We start from the raw sequence: 16,151 nt of genomic DNA on the forward strand, positions 1-16,151 counted from the left end.
TTCCACTCTCCTCTGATCCCTCTCACAGATCATTCCCCTCATGTTCTCCATTCTTTCCCCGAAGTTTATCCCTTCCCCTCTCACTGCCTCTGGCTCTTTCCCCTCTTCAGAGTGTTTAAATTTCATTGTTTTTATATTTAATTTTCACCCTTTCTCCAGGACTCTGTTTGTTTTCTTTTACTTTATTTTTTCCTTGTTTTTCCTCTGTTCCTTCTGGTTCAACCCAGCCCGCCCCCCACCCCCCACCCCGCCCAGCCCATGACTCGAACTTAGAAATCATGAGTCAGAACCAAAAATCATGAACTTGACCCCCCCCCAAAACATGAGGGCTCAAAACAATATATAAGGTATCCTGCTTTATCTTCTGATTTTTGAACTCTCCCTGCCCATCCCCCGTGTGTGACAATTACAGTGTTACCAGCTCTCCCGTAGTTACAGAGGAAGGTGATTGGGCCCCTGTGGCAGGAGCTCTGGCTGGGAGCCCCAGTGAGATCTAATCCCACTGATCTGTACAAAATGCTCCCTGCTGCTGTGGAGCTTTCAGCTTCTCCCCAACCCCCCAAACCCTGATTGATTCATTCTGTGTTCCTGCCACCCCCACATCTGCCTGTCCCCAGCCCAGCTGTTAGTTCTGCCCCCTGCCCAGCCCCCATGTCTTCCCTCAGGGCCCCTCTGCCCCTCCTGCAGCTCCAGGGTTCTTCACACCCCGCCCCCTCCCCCCCATCCCTGGGGCTGCAGAGAGAGGGAGGAGCTTCCAGGGGTCATAGAGATGAGGTCCCAGAGGCTGGGTAGATGGGAGTCCTACAGAGTCATAGAGACTGGGGAATGTGAGGCTAGAGATGCTAATTTCAGGGTCCCCAGTCTCAGGGACACAGTCTGATCCGGGATCCCCACCCCACCCAGAGCCAGGGTCGGATTCTCTCCCCAGGGACAGAGCCTGGTGGGAAAGTGAAGATCGGGGCCTCGTCACCAGCATCGATAAATGTCACCTGCCCCTGGTCACAGTCCAGACAAACCCGAATCCTGCTGGGGATCTGGCTCAGGGGCAGGGGGATCTCAGGGGAGGTGAGAGCCTGGAACTGATCCCTCCACCGCTCCACAGCCCAGATCCCCTCATCAGGGCTGAGGCTGATCCCTCCCTTCCTCCTCACAGACTCTCTGGCCACCCCCACAGCCCAGAATCGCCCAACCCCCACCACCACCTCCCAGCAATGTCTCCCCGAGGTGAATCCCTCACAGCCCAGCACACAGGGATCCAAGTCAAATCTCTCAGGGTTGTCGGGCAGATCCTGCCGTGTGTCTCCCCATCTCACACTTTTCCGATCCTCAGACATGATAAGTCGGGGATGAGCCGTGTCAGGATCCAGAGTCACATTCACTGGGGGGAGATAGAATCCGAGCGTTAGGGGCAGAGCTCGGCCCTGCTGGAGGGTTTGATGGTGTCAGTGACAGAATCTGCCCCAGCTGGAGAGTGACTCAGGGAATCTCCTTCTTCCAGGATGTACCCATCAGATCAGAGATCTCAGCACAGTGCTGGGGAGAGTCACTCCCCTGGCAGAGACGGGTCAGTGACAGGGTGAAAGTATTGGCTGGGCCAGGCCTGTGACTCTGAATCTTTCCCCTGCTGCCTCCACCTCTCCCCAGGAAGGGGATAAGAGTCTCTGGGAGCCCCAGCAGATGGTACAACTCAGTGAACATTGACAGAGTTCCCCTCCCCCTCCCACCTTAAATCTCACTGTGTCCTGTCTTCCCCTGTGCTAGACTTTGCAATGGGGCCTCCCCACTGCACCCTGCTTGCTCTGAAATGTCACAGCTCAGACAGGAACATGCCACATGTTACCAGGATTGAACTGTCCCAGAATTTCACTGCTCAGCAGCAGTCACAGCGCAAAAGTATATACCCACTGAATGGGAAGTTTGAAAAATTGAAGATGAGATTGTTAATGTTAGAGAATGGGGAACCTGTGTGTTTCGGAGTCAGATGCATGTGTAAGCAGAGTCGGGATGAGCTCTACCCTGACATCTGGTGGTGAATTGTGGCGAGTTGTGGAAAAGAACTTCAGGGGCTTATCTTGTTTGCATAGGCACACCCACCCTGCCTAGCATGAGCCCACAGCAGCCCAAAATGATCACTTTGGCTGCTGTAGGATCCCCAGTTTCTCTGTTATTGGGGCAGGAGGAATAAAGTGTTGTTACCCTGATTATGTGAATTAAGGCCAATGAAACTGTTTTATGACAGAGGGACTCGCCATCAACTAAGTAGCACTCGCTAGACAAGGGACATGGGTTCCAAAACCCTGTGAATTGAGAGAGGATAGGGACATGTAGTTGTATTTGATAGCATGTGGTGTCTCTAGACCTGAAATACCAATTGCACTGTCTTCTTCTCTCTCCACTGTAGAATATCAGAGCTGATTTTAATTCTATTAGGAGTCTAGTAACAGGCTGCTGAGCTGAATTCACTTTGGGCCAAGGGTGCACCAGCACTGAGGCTTCCCCACTACAAGCTAAACTCACTAAAGCACTAAAATTGCTGAGAGCTGAAATCACTGAGTGTTGGGGGGGGGGGGCTGAAGATATGTTGCTAAGCAGCTGGTGGAGCAGAGCAGTTTGCAGGATGACTGAAGTGGCTTGCGGGATGGCTGATGGAGTGGAGCGGCTGGCAGAGTGGAGCAGTTCGTGGAGCTGCTCACGGAGTGACTGGTGGAGTGGCTCACAGTGAAGGCTGCAGCAGAACCCAATGGAGAGGTGGGACAGTCGGCCTTGGACCACATAAGGTGCCCCCCTGGTTGGGAGGTAAATCTCTGCAGATAAACTTTTGAACTCTGGTGCTGCACTGACCAGGGACAGAGACTTTTGGAGTGTTGGACTTTTGGGACTTTGGGTGATTTTTTTGGGTTGCTGGACTTAAGACCCTGAGGGGAAAAGGACACTGCCAAACTTACTTGGGGGTTGGTATTTTGCTCATGGTTTGCTATGAATCCTGTTTGTGGTGTTTCCCCAACATAATGCCGCTACACTCAGACTCCGTGCTTGCGAGAGGGGAAGTATTGCTTCTCAGAGGGGCCCGGGGGGGGGGGTGTAATTGTCCCAGGTCACTGGGTGGGGGCTCGAGTCAGTTTTGCATTGTGTTATTGAAACGGAAACCCTAGATACTGAACCCAGCCCTTGTTGCTGCCAACTCAGCTAGGCAGAAGGGTTACAAGCAAAAGGGGAAGCTACGTTATCCCTTCTTGTAGAGAATAGCGAGGGGGGTGGAGGCACCGCCAAACACTTTCATAGAAAGAAGCTATACCCTGCTGAGTGGGTGGCGGGATCCAAAAGAACCCAGACCTGTCCATCAAAACCTGTAAGCGGATTGGCATTAAAGGAGGTAACCAGGTGGAGAGGGGCGCTACAAGTACATTAGCATGAGGCAGGGAGTGAGGGGTTAACACAAGGGAAGGGGGTTCATGGTGGAATGAGGCAGAAGCTATAAGTGTGGGGGGAGCAGGGTGGATTAGGGTTTTGTGGGGCCCTGGGCCAGAGCAAATGGGGACCCCTCCCCACCCCTTGTGCCTGCAGTTCCCTCACCCCCTTGCGCTTCTGCTGGGGAAAGGGCATGTGGGCTAGCTGCACACCACCCACCTGGCACTCCAGCCAGAGAGTGGGGCAAGCCCTTACACCCCAATCCCATTCCCTGGCTAGAGTGCCAGGCGGGTGGAGTGGGGCAAGCCCTGCAAGCCCCTGAGCCCTGACCCCACTCTCCGGCAGAAGCGCTGGGAAGGCAGAGAGAATCGGGGCATGGAGGCACCCATTTTTCATGGGCCCCCCAATTGGCCAGGGCCCCTTGGCACAGGCCCCATTGGCCCAGTGGCAAATCTGCCACTGAGGGGGGAGGGGGGAGTGTAGAATAGGTGGCTGGTGGAAAGAGGGAGAGGGTCATGCTAGTGATGGGGAGGCTAAAGTGACATCCTATTTACCAGAGATGGGAGAATGCTGAGATCATGGTGGATGGAGACAGGAGAAAATAGACAAGCTCATAGCTCTGATCACAGGAGCTCCCCAGATGTGTATAATGGAGCCAGAAGAGCCCCTGTCTGTGACCAAGGCTCTGTTCCTCTGCTAGAGACTGGAGCAAGGATCGCACACAGACACAGTCCCTGCTCACCCCATCAGCGGGTCATTGCAGAGCTCCTGGCCTTCTTCAGAGGGGAAAAGATGAAGGAAGAAACAGAGAGAAATTGGAGATCGGCCATCAGCGCAGGGAGATAAAACAAACTCCCACTGGAGAAGTGGCTGTGGAGGTGCATGTCCCACTGGATCTGTACAATGAGTGGCAGCTGCTGTCACAGATCTCTGCAGGGTGCAGTGCACATGTGGGTGGTGAAGGGGCACGAAGAGTAGATGCAGTATGATATAGATTCATTATGGTTTGATAGGACATAGGCACAAACCCCGCCTCACCTTGTGATGCGCCGTGAAATGCAGGGTGCTGGGGAGTGAACTATCACAACCACTCCCACATTCAAGGAAAAAGAGGCACATTGCCTCATAGGGACTGATATTTGGACTTTGATAAATATGATCGTTAATTACCTTCTTCCATAGGTGCGATAGATCTTCTCCATGCTAAACAACCCCATAATTAGAGATGATAGCTGCTCTGAACAAGTATTGCATGATTCAATATTGTACAAACTAATACACCGAGGGGAAAAGAAAGCTCTAAGTTCATCAGAACCTCCACTGGGTTGCATGTGTGTCTCTCTCCCAAGGTGGATCTTCACTGCGGAATTAGCCCAGGATCTTACCTGGCTGTTGTCCCAATATGTTTATTGCGCAAGCATAAAAACTCTGGCTCAAGTTTGTTGGTGCTTTACGCCCAGGCTAGCTGTCAAGACTTTGGGTATAGGGTATAGTCCAGGTACCACTTTAATTCAGGTTGGTTACCTGCCCACTTTGCAATGTGGATGGAGATTAACCATTTCAGGAGCTGATAGTCCTCCAGTGCCTTCCCACAATTTCTCCTGGGCCATGTTTTCTTGGCCACTACCTACTTTACTACTGTATTGCTTATCAATTTTTCAAATTAGCTTTTGGTGGGAAATTCATCCCGCTTAGCCTTTCCCCACATTTTATAAAGTTACCTTAAAAAACAACCCCCACCTCCCCAAAAGAATGACAATAATAATAAAAAGCAAACAAATAAAAAAAGGTTTCCTAGTGCAACAATTTTAAAAATTAAATTTAAAAGCAAACTCCACCACAATTAAACAAATGGCCACATGATACTCCAAATTGGTACAAAAAATTTCTTTTCAGAGGAAGGATAATTACACTTACTTATTTTGTTATCTTGTTTGCCTAAAAATTAAAGAGAAATAAAGGGAAATTCATCTTGTTTAGTCTTTCCCTACATTTTATAAAGTTACATTACAAAACAAATCCACACAAACTCTGCCAAAAGATAATAAAAATAAGAAAAAGGCATGCTAGCAAACAAAATGAATAAAGGTTTCCTATTGCAACAATTTTAAAAGTTAAATTACAAAGAAAACAACTCTACCACAATTAAACAAACTCCCACATTAGGACCCAAATTGCTACTAAGTGTTTCTTGTCAGAGGAAGAATAATGACACTTACTTATTTCTTTATCTCGTTTGTCGAAAAATTAAAGAGAAATAAATATATAGTTTGTTAGGTGTTTCCCTTTTCTTATGTTTTATTTGTCTTTATCACCTATATGACAGTGAAGGCTGAGAGAAATAAACCTCCCCTTCAGGACGTCAGATGAGAGGACCAAGTGGTAACTTCTGATCTTAAACTCTGTGACTCCATGACTCTATTGCTTATCAGTTTTTCAAATTAGCTTTTGGTGTACAATCGATCCAGTTTAGCACTTCCCCACATTTTACAGAATTACACTAACCCTTCCAAAAAAGAATAATAATAAAAAGCAAGAAAATAAACAAAAAGAGGTTTCATATTGCAACAAAATTGTAAAAGTTAAATTTAAAGCGAACAACTCCACAACAATTAAACCAGCTCCCACCTGAGGATCCCATTAGGTACAAAATATTTCCTGTCAGAAGAAGGATAATGACACTTACCAATTTCTGTATGTAGTTTGCCTAAAAATTAAACAGAAATACACATATTGTTTGTTCTGAGTTTCCCTTTTCTTATGTTTTATTTCTCTTTATTATCACTACAAGAGTTAAGATGGAGAGATTATTTTTATTCAATCACCTAATAAGGTCAGACTAGACCAGTGCTGCCAAAATGTTTCCTGTTGCCCCCTCCCCCCCCATTACCAGTAATGGAATCCATGTGTAACACCCGCCCCCCCCCCCTCCCATTACTGCACAGTTGGCTCAGCAGAGGAGCTTGGGCTGAAAGCGGAGCTGGGCAAAGAACTGGGGATAAGAGAAGAGCTTGGAATAGAGGTGGAGCTGGCCTGGGGGCAGAGAGGAAATGAGGGCAGAGCTGGGCTTGGGGCAGAGCAGAGGATGGAGTGGAGCTGCTGCTGGGGCTGGAGCTTGGATAGGAGCAGAGCGGGCTGGGTGACACGCCGTCCCTTCTCCCCGTAGTGGCTGGCCAGGGCCATGCTGTGCACCCAACCTAACATTCCTCCACATACCGCTAGGGGCCCGCCCCACTGTTTGGGGACCACTGGACTAGAGCAGTGGTTTTCAAACGTTCTTTCTGGTGACCCATTTGAAGAAAATTGTTGATGCCCATGACCCAACGGAGCTTGGGATGATGGGTTTGGGCTGTGAGAGCAGTCTCTGGACTGGGGCAGGGATTGGGGTGTGGCAGGGGGGTCAGTGTTCTGGACTGGGGGTGCAGGCTCTGGGGTGGGGCTGGGGATGAGAGGTTTGGGGTGCAGGAAGGGGCTCTGGGTTTGGGGGGGCTCAGGGCTGGGGTAGGGGATTAGGGCGTGGGCTGACCTTTGGCGGCTCCTGGTCAGTGGCGCAGTGAGGGTGCTAAAGCAGGCTTCCTGCCTGTCCTGGCATGGCGGATCATGCTGCGTGCTAGATGCAGCCAACAGCAAGTCTGGCTCCTAGGCTGAGGTGTGCAAGCGGCTCCACGCAGCTCTCGCCCAAAGGCAACGCTCCTCCCCCATATGGCTCCCCCCCGTATGGAGCAGGTGCTTGGGGTGGAGGCAGCGCGCGGAGCCCCGTGGCCTCCCTGCCCAGGAGCCGGACCTGATACTGGCTGCTTCAGGGCACAGCACGGTGTTGGAACAGGTAGGAAGTAGCCTGCCTTAACCGGGCGGCACCGCCAACTGGACTTCTAACGGCCCGCAATTTGAAAACCACTGGATTAGAGGATCCTGTGGTCCCCTCTGATCTTAAACTCTGTTACTCTATGACTCTATTACTTATCAGTTTTTCAAATTAGCTTTTGGTGGGAAATTCATCCAGTTTAGTCTTTCCCCACATTTTATAAAGTTACATTAGCAAAACAAACCCCTATACACTCTCCCAAAGTTGATAATAAAAGTAAGAGAAAAGCGTGCTAGCAAACAAATGAAAAAAGATTTCCTATTGCAACAATTTTAAAAGTTAAATTACAAAGAAAACAACTGTGCCACAATTAAACAAACTCCCGCATTAGGATCCAAATTGCTACTCCGTGTTTCTTGTCAGATGAAGAATAATGACACTTACTTATTTCTTTATCTTGTTTTCCTAAAATTAAAGAGAAATAAAGATATATTTTTGTTAGCGGTTTCCATTTTCTTACGCTTTGTTTCTCGTTTTTCATGCATACGACAATGAAAGCTGAGAGAAATCAACCTTCTCTTAGGACGTCAGACAAGAGGATCCAGGGGTCCCTTTGGGTTTTTTAGTCTGTAATTCTATTGCTTATCTGTTTTTCAAATTAAATTTTAGTGTGAAATCTGTCCAATTTAGTGTTTCCCCTCATTTTATGAAGATACACTAAACCCCCAACTAAAAAAAATATATATTAAAAAGCACGCACACAAACAAACAAAACCAGGTTAAATATTGCAACAGAATTCTAAAAGTTAAATTTAAAAGCAAACAACTCTAAACAATTAAACAAGTTCCCACATGAGGATCCAATTTGGTACAAAACAATTCTTGGCAGAAGAAGGATAATGACACTTACCAATTTCTATATCTCATTTGTCTAAAAGTTAAACAAAATACTGTGACAGACCCAGACCAGTGGAGTAGAGGAGTCTGGTAGAGGGCAAATATACTGGTCACTGGATGAGTAGATTTCTGTTCCCTGAGTGACCAGAGCAGGGGCTGCACTAGAGTAATCAGGAACCTGCTAGAACCAATTAAGACAGGCAGGATAATTAAGACACCTGGACATAGGCGGCGGGTTATATTCTTTTGTGGTGTCCAAGCTCCAGCAATATTCAGGGCCGGGGGCCCAGCTCCAGCAATATTTGGAGCTGGGTCTCTTCCCCGACCCTGCCTGGAGTGGGCCCCAGCCCCCAGGGGTCTCCCCCACCGCCCTGCCCCTGCCTAGAGCGGGTCCCAGCCTCCACCTGCCGTCCCTTCCCCCGCGGTCTCCCCTCCTCCCCCGCGTCCCTGCCCAAAAGAAAGCAGTGCGCGCCTCTCCCGTGCCTGCTTGTGCTGCCGGAATAGCACATTCCTACGTGGAGCCTTGCTCCCGGCAGTAACTGCTGTCTGCTGCCCCAGGGTCCTAGTGCCCCCTATGCACTAATAGCAAGGCAGGCTGCCCTTACCCTGTCCTTCCACCCTATCCCTGAGCCTCTCCAACGCCCCAAACCCCTCATCCCCAGCCAGAGCCTTCATCCCCCTGCACCCTAATCCTCTGCCCCAGCCCTGAGCCCCCTCCTGCACCATGAACCCCTCATCCTCAGCCCCAGCCAGATGCATGCGGGCCGAGGCCCCCGTGAGCCCCCCAGCTCCCTCCTTGCCACGCATGGGCTCTGCGGCTCCCGGGCATGCGAGCTGCCGCCAGGGTGCGGGGCCCTGAGCCTGCTCCGGGAGGGGCAGCGGCGGCGGCGGCTCACACTTCCAGGAGCCGCACAGCCCGAGCACTGCAAGGGGGGAGCCGGGGGGTCGCACGGGGGTTTCTGCCCACATGCATCTGCTGCAGGAGCCCCCAGAAGCCCCCAGAAGGCAGCTCCTCCCTGCTGAGCTGCTGCAGCGGCCCAAACCTGGCAAACCCAAAAAGAACAGGAGTCCTTGTGGCACCTTAGAGACTAACAAATTTATTAGAGCATAAGCTTTCGTGGACTACAGCCCACTTCTTCGGATGCATATAGAGTGAAACATATATTGAGGAGATATATATACACACATACAGAGAGCATGAACAGGTGGGAGTTGTCTTACCAACTCTGAGAGGCCAATTAAGTAAGTGAAAAAAAATTTTTTGAAGTGATAATCAAGCTAGCCCAGTACAGACAGTTTGGCTTGGTCTACACTACCCCCCCTAATTCGAACTAAGGTATGCAACTTCAGCTACGTGAATAACGTAGCTGAAGTTCGAAGTACCTTAGTTCGAATTAGTTCAAACTTACCTTGGTCCACACTCGGCAGGCAGGCACCCCCGTCGACTCCGCGGTACTCCTCTCGGCGAGCTGGAGTACCGCAGTCGACGGCGAGCACTTCCGCGTTCGACTTATCGCGTCCAGACTAGACGCGATAAGTCGAACCCAGAAGTTCGATTTCCAGCCGTCGAACTTGCGGGTAAGTGTAGCCAAGGCCGTTGATAAGAAGTGTGAGAATACTTACAAGGGGAGATAGATTCAATGTTTGTAATGGCTCAGCCATTCCCAGTCCTTATTCAACCCAGTGAGTGCACTCGGGGCGGGGGCCGCCGGGGTGGGGAGGGGAGGGCTCACAGGGGGGGCTGTGCACCCTCCAAGGGAGTTCAGGGGGTGGGGAGGGGGGAACCTGGTCTGGGGAGCAGCCCCTGGGCACAGCTGGCCCCTGGGGTCTATAAAGGCTCGTTGGGATTTGCCCCTCAATGAACTGATGTTACGGGGGGTGAGGGCACAAGGTGGAAGTTTCGCCTAGGGTGCAAAATATTCTTGCACCGGCCCTGGGCAGGACTCAGCACTACACTGACAGAGACACCAGAGGAGAAAAAAGAAACAAACATGTTAATGCACGAAATGACCAGACACAGTGGACAGCACTTCACGGGTGACATTCAGTTCACTTGGGGAGGATTTCTGGGAAAGCCACAAGAGCTAGACGTTAACTCATCAGCTGAAATGGAAGCTTAGGGCTTGTCTACACGCAAATCTAACCCAGCAATCCATGATCATGGAGAAACACACACAAGTCCAAATTCACCAAGGCCACACAGGAGTCTGGCTCCAAACAGACCTCCCACTGCCAGTCCCTGCTGGTTAATAACAACAGGCACCTACCAGATACTCCTGGTGTTTCCCCTCTCCAGTCACTTTAAATCCCAGCAGCTTTTCTCTTTCTTCCCTCACAGCCTTCAAATGGGCCTGAATTTTTTTCTGAAGAAACAGAAAGGATTCGGGAGGTTTCATTTTGAGGATTGAGAGGCGTGTGGAGTTGGGTGTTTTTCCATCCAAACCCAAGATGACTGTTGGTCCTAATCACTTTGTGACATCAGGGCCACCAAGGAGATGAAACCTTATCTATGCAGATTGGGAGTGTGTCATATTCAGACTTGCTACCAATTCAGGTTCAGTCTTTTCAGTAATTAGACAGAGATCTCAATTATAACCAAGTTTTTAATTGGTATTTGTGAATTGATTAGTGGTACAGCACATAAGAGGACACTGAAGTCACATGGGGGTGAATCAATAAACCTGTTTTTGATAAGGTTTAACAAACAAAGTGATACAAGTCCTACAAGCCACCAGCGTTTAAATATGGACTGGGATTTCAGCCCTGAAGCCCTGGGGATTGCTCTGGGGACCTAGCACTGGATGTGGCTTTGTCCAGTGAAAAAGAGGGAGGAGGAGACAGAGGACGCAGGAGAACACCACTGAGGGCAGGGGCAGGGGTGGGGTGGCACTTCCATGCAGAATGATGCAGGTGAGGGCGAGCTGACAAAGGTGGGGATGGGCCCACACAGGCTGACCGATTCAGGTGTGAGAGGGCCCATGCAGGCAAATGTGGGGATGTCCTATGTTCTGGGGATGCCTCAGTGGCCACCCTAATTAGACAGGCAGACAGATTTGTATAAAGAATGGTTGGGGTTTGACCCAGTGCTGCCCTAAACCCTTTCAGTTACAATGCACTTTGGGTAGGTCCCTAGTAAAGGTCCTGGAAGCAGTGGATTCTGGGAGATTTCAACAGGCTGCCTGGTGGGGCTAATGGAACCACTTAGGCTGGTCCTTGCTCATGTACACACTAGAACAGTTCAGACTGGCACCGGTCAGCTCCAGCCTGGGGTTAGTTTTGCTACAATCTAGTGTAATCCCAGTGGTACTTGGCATGGACCTGCGCTGTCTGGAGCCCTTTTGTGTGCGGACTCAAGGTGCTTGGGGTCCACACAGCATTTAGCTCAGTGATCTCCTCTAGTGCAGGCCAGCAGCATCTGAGTTTAACCCTTCATGGAGCAACACAGGAGTTCAGAATCCCAGTGGGAAACCTTGTCTCCCTGTTGGGCCTGGGGCCTTTATCAAGGAGTCTTTCCCTCCTACTGTCCGCACTTCGTCACTGCTCAGTGCTGCTGAGGAGGGCAGTGTAGCCTAGTGGTTAGGGCACTGGGCTTGGCTTTTGAAAAGTGGGGGTTTCTACCCAACTCTGCCACTGACGTACTGAATGACCTTGGACAAGTCACTTCCCCGCTTTGTGCCTCAGTTTTCCCTCCCACCTTTTGACTCTCTTGTCCAGTTAGACTGTGAATGGCTCAGGGCAGGGATTGTCCCTCACTGGGTTTTGTGCAGGACCCCCTACAATCAAGGTCAGATCTCATCTGGGGTTTGTAGGGGCTGCTGGGATGCAAATAACAATTATAAACTCTATGATAAATCAGTAATAACAGCCATAGCTTGTAACTCCCCCTTCTCCAGTCTGAAGGCAGCACTCTCACATAGACTGTCCCGCAGCTCTTGTGAATCAAACCTCCCTTGTCATTTCATAACTTCCAGTCTGCAGAGTTCCCTTATTTCACTGGTGGGAGCTGAGTTTGAAAAGGATTCAGCTGCTCAGAGAAAACTTTCCCACATCAGACAATTTTAAAATCTTCATCTCCTGTCATTCTTGCCAGGCTGGAGTATCATTAATTTCTACAGCATCTTTCATGCAATGAAGACTACACACAGCTGAATGACACAGTTACACCTGTCTCGGGCAACTTGTGATGCCATTAACCTGTCATTAAAATCCAAAGTCATTACCCATTAGACTGGACAGCAACTCGGTACCTTGTACTCCTGGGCAGCTTCCTGTATGGGAACCACAGTGTGAGCACAGTGAGCCCGGGACTCTCTGCAGATCACACAGATGCAGGGCCGGCTCTAGGATTTTTGCCGCCCCAAGCTAAAACAATTTTGGCTCCCCCCCCCCATTTTTTTCTTACCCCACCCCCAGCCCCGCCTCAACTCCGCTCCTTCCCCAAATCCCCAGCCCTGCCTCCTCCCCCCAGGATCTCAAGCCTAGGAGGGAGGGAGAGGGAGAAGCAGCGCATGCGCCACAGCCACTCAGGGTCTCCCCCTCCCTCCCAGGCTCTCAAACCCGGGAGGGAGGGGGAGATCCCGAGCGGCCGCGGCGCGCGAATCAACTGTTTTGCACGCTACGGCTGCTCAGGATCTCCCCCTTCCTCCCGGGTTTGAGAGCCTGGGAGGGAGGGCAAGCAGCGGCGCGCGAGCGGCAGCAGCAGAGGTGAGTTAGGGTGGCCGGGGCACATTTTTAGGGGCGGCATGGCCCGCACCAGAATGCTGCCCCTAAAAATGTGCCGCCCCAAGCACCAGCTTGTTTTGCTGGTGCCTAGAGCCAGCCCTGCACAGATGGGGGTTTGATCCTCTTCACAGAACAGTTTCAGAGCCTCCTGGTGATCCCCACACACCCCATCCCCTCCTGCTCCCTTTGCTGCCTGTAAACTCAGCCGCTTGGCGATTTCTACGACATTTTCCAGCTGCCTGGTCACCCTGAGGTTTCTCTGTTGCACAGTTTCTCTGCACTGAGGGCAGGAGGCAGCTGTAGTGGATCCCTGCCAGCATTGGGCGATGCAGGTTCGGCAGAAATTGTGCCCACACTCCAGAGTGACAGGTTCTGTGAAATACTCCAGACAGACGGGACATGTAGCTTCCTCCTGGAGACTTTCCACAGGGTTCTCTGCAGCCATGGCCCCTCTGGGCAGTGTAACAGGATAAGTTTCAATTTCCTTAATTCACACTATGCCCGGCCTGCAGCAACAAGGGGGTGTTTCCCTTCCTGGAACTGACGCAGGCTGTTTGTTGAATTGGAAGGAGCCCACCAGTAACATTATAGCCCTGGAGGGTTTGGTGAAAAATGTACCACTCGGGCTCTGGTCCTGCAATCAGCCTCTGTGCTGGTGGGGAGGGTCACTGGGGCTTCACATGGACATCAGCATCCCCCTGTCAGGATGAGCCTGCAGGAGCAGGGTCTGTGTGTCTAAGGAGCGATAGTCAGACTTGGCAGAATTCTTTTTTTTTTTTTTTTAATATATAATTTTGACCGATGTTTATTTTAAACAATTTTTATATTTATTGATTTAAAATTTCACAGTTGCACAAAAATCTGGGTTTCAGCTTTTCATTCCAATTGTTACCAATTTAAATTTTCACAGTTGTGGGGAATTATGGGGGGGATCAGACAATATTTTGTTCAGACTATAATTATTTCATGACACTGGACACTGAGATTCAAAAAATGAACACTTTATAGCTGTTAAAATTGTCTGCGAGCAGGTAAATCTCCCCCAGCAGCTCCCCCAGGGCAATAACCCAATTCCCCCCCCACCACTACATGGACAGAGGCTGACAGTCCATCTGATAGCGGCTCAGGGGCCAGCGTGGAATGTGCTGGGATCTCAGCCTGGGCCATAGTGAGGCAGGTGACCCATCTCACACAATCACACCCAGCAAGGCCTGCACCCATTTTCTCCCTTTTTGTCAGTCCCCAGCTGTTTACTTAGGGACACTCAGGCCTGGTCTACACTACAAGTTTAGGTCGACTTTAGCAGCGTTAAATCGAATTAAGCCTGGACACGTTCACACGACGAAGCCCTTTCTTTCGACTTAAAGGGCCCTTTAAACTGGTTTCTGTACACGACCTTCGACGAGGGGATTAGCGATAAAATCGGCCTTTGTGGGTCGGAATTGGGGTAGTGTGGATGGAATTCGACGTTATTGGCCTCCGGGAGCTATCCCACAGTGCTTCATTGTGACCGCTCTGGACAGCACTCTCAACTCAGATGCACTGACCAGGTAGACAGGAAAAGACCCGCGAACGTTTGAATTTCATTTCCTGTTTGCCCAGCGTGTAGAGCACAGGTAACCACGCAGAGCTCATCAGCACAGGTAACCGTGATGGAGTCCCAGGATCGCAAAAGAGCTCCAGCATGGACCGAACAGGAGGTACGGGATCTGCTCGCCATATGGGGAGATGAATCGGTGCTAGTTGAACTCCATAGCAGTAAAAGAAATGGCAAAGTATTAGAAAAGGTCTCCAAGGCCATGAAGGACCGAGGCCATAACATGGACACACAGCAGTGCCGCGTGAAAATTAAGGAGCTACGGCAAGCCTACCACAAAGCCAGAGAAGCAAATGGAAGGTCCGGGGCAGAGCCGCAAACTTGCCACTTCTATGCGGAGCTGCATGCCATTCTAGGGGGTGCAGCCACCACTACCCCAACCGTGTGCTATGACTCCCTCACTGGAGAAACACACAGGGAAGAGGGTTCGGGGAACAAGGAAGATGAGGATGGAGGTAATATAGGTAGCTCACAGCAGCAAGGAAGCGGAGAAACCGGTTTCCCCAACAGCCAGGATATGTTTGTCACCCTGGACCTGGAACCAGTAACCCCCGAACTCACCCAAGACCCTGAGGGCACACAGGGGACCTCTGGTGAGTGTACCTTTGTAAATATTACACATGGTTTAAAAGCAAGCGTGTTTAATGATTAATGATTAATTTGCCCTGGCAATCGCGGCCAGTACAGCTACTGGAAAAGTCTGTTAACGTGTATGGGGATGAAGCGGAAATCCTCCAGGGACATCTCCAGAAAGCTCTCCTTCATGTACTCCCAAAGCCTTTGCAAAAGGTTTCTGGGGAGGGCTGCCTTATCCCGTCCACAATGGTAGGACACTTTACCACGCCAGGCCAGTAGCACGTAGTCTGGAATCATTGCATAACAAAGCATGGCAGCATATGGTCCCGTTGTTTGCTGGCATGCAGACAACATCCATTCCTTATCTCTCTTTGTTATCCTCAGGAGAGTGATATCATTCACGGTCACCTGGTTGAAATGGGGTAATTTTATTAAGGGGACATTCAGAGATGCCTGTTCCTGCTCGGCTGAACAGAAATGTTCCCCGCTGTTAGCCACGTGGTGGGGGGAGGGGTGAAGTGATCATCCCAGAGAATCAGGTGTGTGTGGGGGGGTGGTTTAGTTGGGTTTGTGCTGCATGTTAACCTGGAAACCGCAGCCCCTCCTTTTACATTGAAAACCCATTTTAAATGGCCAACCCAATTCATCCTTGATATGGGAAATGAGGGCACTGCTGTTTGAAACCATTCCCACATGTTAAGAAGGTTAAAAAAGCCAAAAGACTGTGGCTTACCATGGTTGCCTGCAAGCCGAAATCTGTTGCCTGGCACTGCGTGAGTGATCTCTCATACCAAACCGGCAGGCCCTCACTATAAGAGGAAAAATGCGACCTTGTAACGAAAGAGTGTACCCATTGTTCTCTAAAATGTGTCTTTTTTAACCACCTCTCCCTTCTCCTCCACCAGCTGCAAATGTTTCTCCTTCACAGAGGCTAGTGAACATTAGAAAGAGAAAACGGAGGATGCGGGACGATATGTTCACGGAGCTCCAGATGTTCTCCCACGCTGATAGAGCACAGCAGAATGCGTGGAGGCAGTCAATGTCAGACATGAAAAAAGCACAATATGAACGAGAGGAGAGGTGGCGGGCTGAATCGCGGGATGAACAGAGCAAGTTGCGGGCTGAAGATGATAGGTGGCGTCAGCT

The 16,151-nt window shown here is 50.3% G+C and overlaps 1 protein-coding gene and 1 long non-coding RNA gene across 2 annotated transcripts in view; both read right to left on the reverse strand.

Moving 5' to 3' along the window:
* Window positions 1-16,151, reverse strand: part of LOC101935801 (butyrophilin subfamily 1 member A1-like) — a 53,292-nt gene continuing 37,141 nt past the window's right edge. Inside the window, exon 9 of the mRNA XM_065565101.1 lies at window positions 1-1,086. Coding sequence (XP_065421173.1) covers window positions 864-1,086 — 223 coding nt within the window. The 3' untranslated portion in view covers window positions 1-863. The remainder of the gene's footprint in view (window positions 1,087-16,151) is intronic.
* Window positions 3,963-8,537, reverse strand: LOC103307139 (uncharacterized). The gene is made up of 5 exons (XR_010592086.1): window positions 8,124-8,537; window positions 7,658-7,678; window positions 6,095-6,115; window positions 5,326-5,346; window positions 3,963-4,184 (listed from the first exon to the last, which is right to left on the reverse strand). It is a non-coding gene; the product is annotated as an uncharacterized LOC103307139 (long non-coding RNA).

Source organism: Chrysemys picta, chromosome 12 (assembly GCF_011386835.1).
Source record: "Chrysemys picta bellii isolate R12L10 chromosome 12, ASM1138683v2, whole genome shotgun sequence".
Taxonomy (NCBI): Eukaryota; Metazoa; Chordata; order Testudines; family Emydidae; genus Chrysemys; species Chrysemys picta.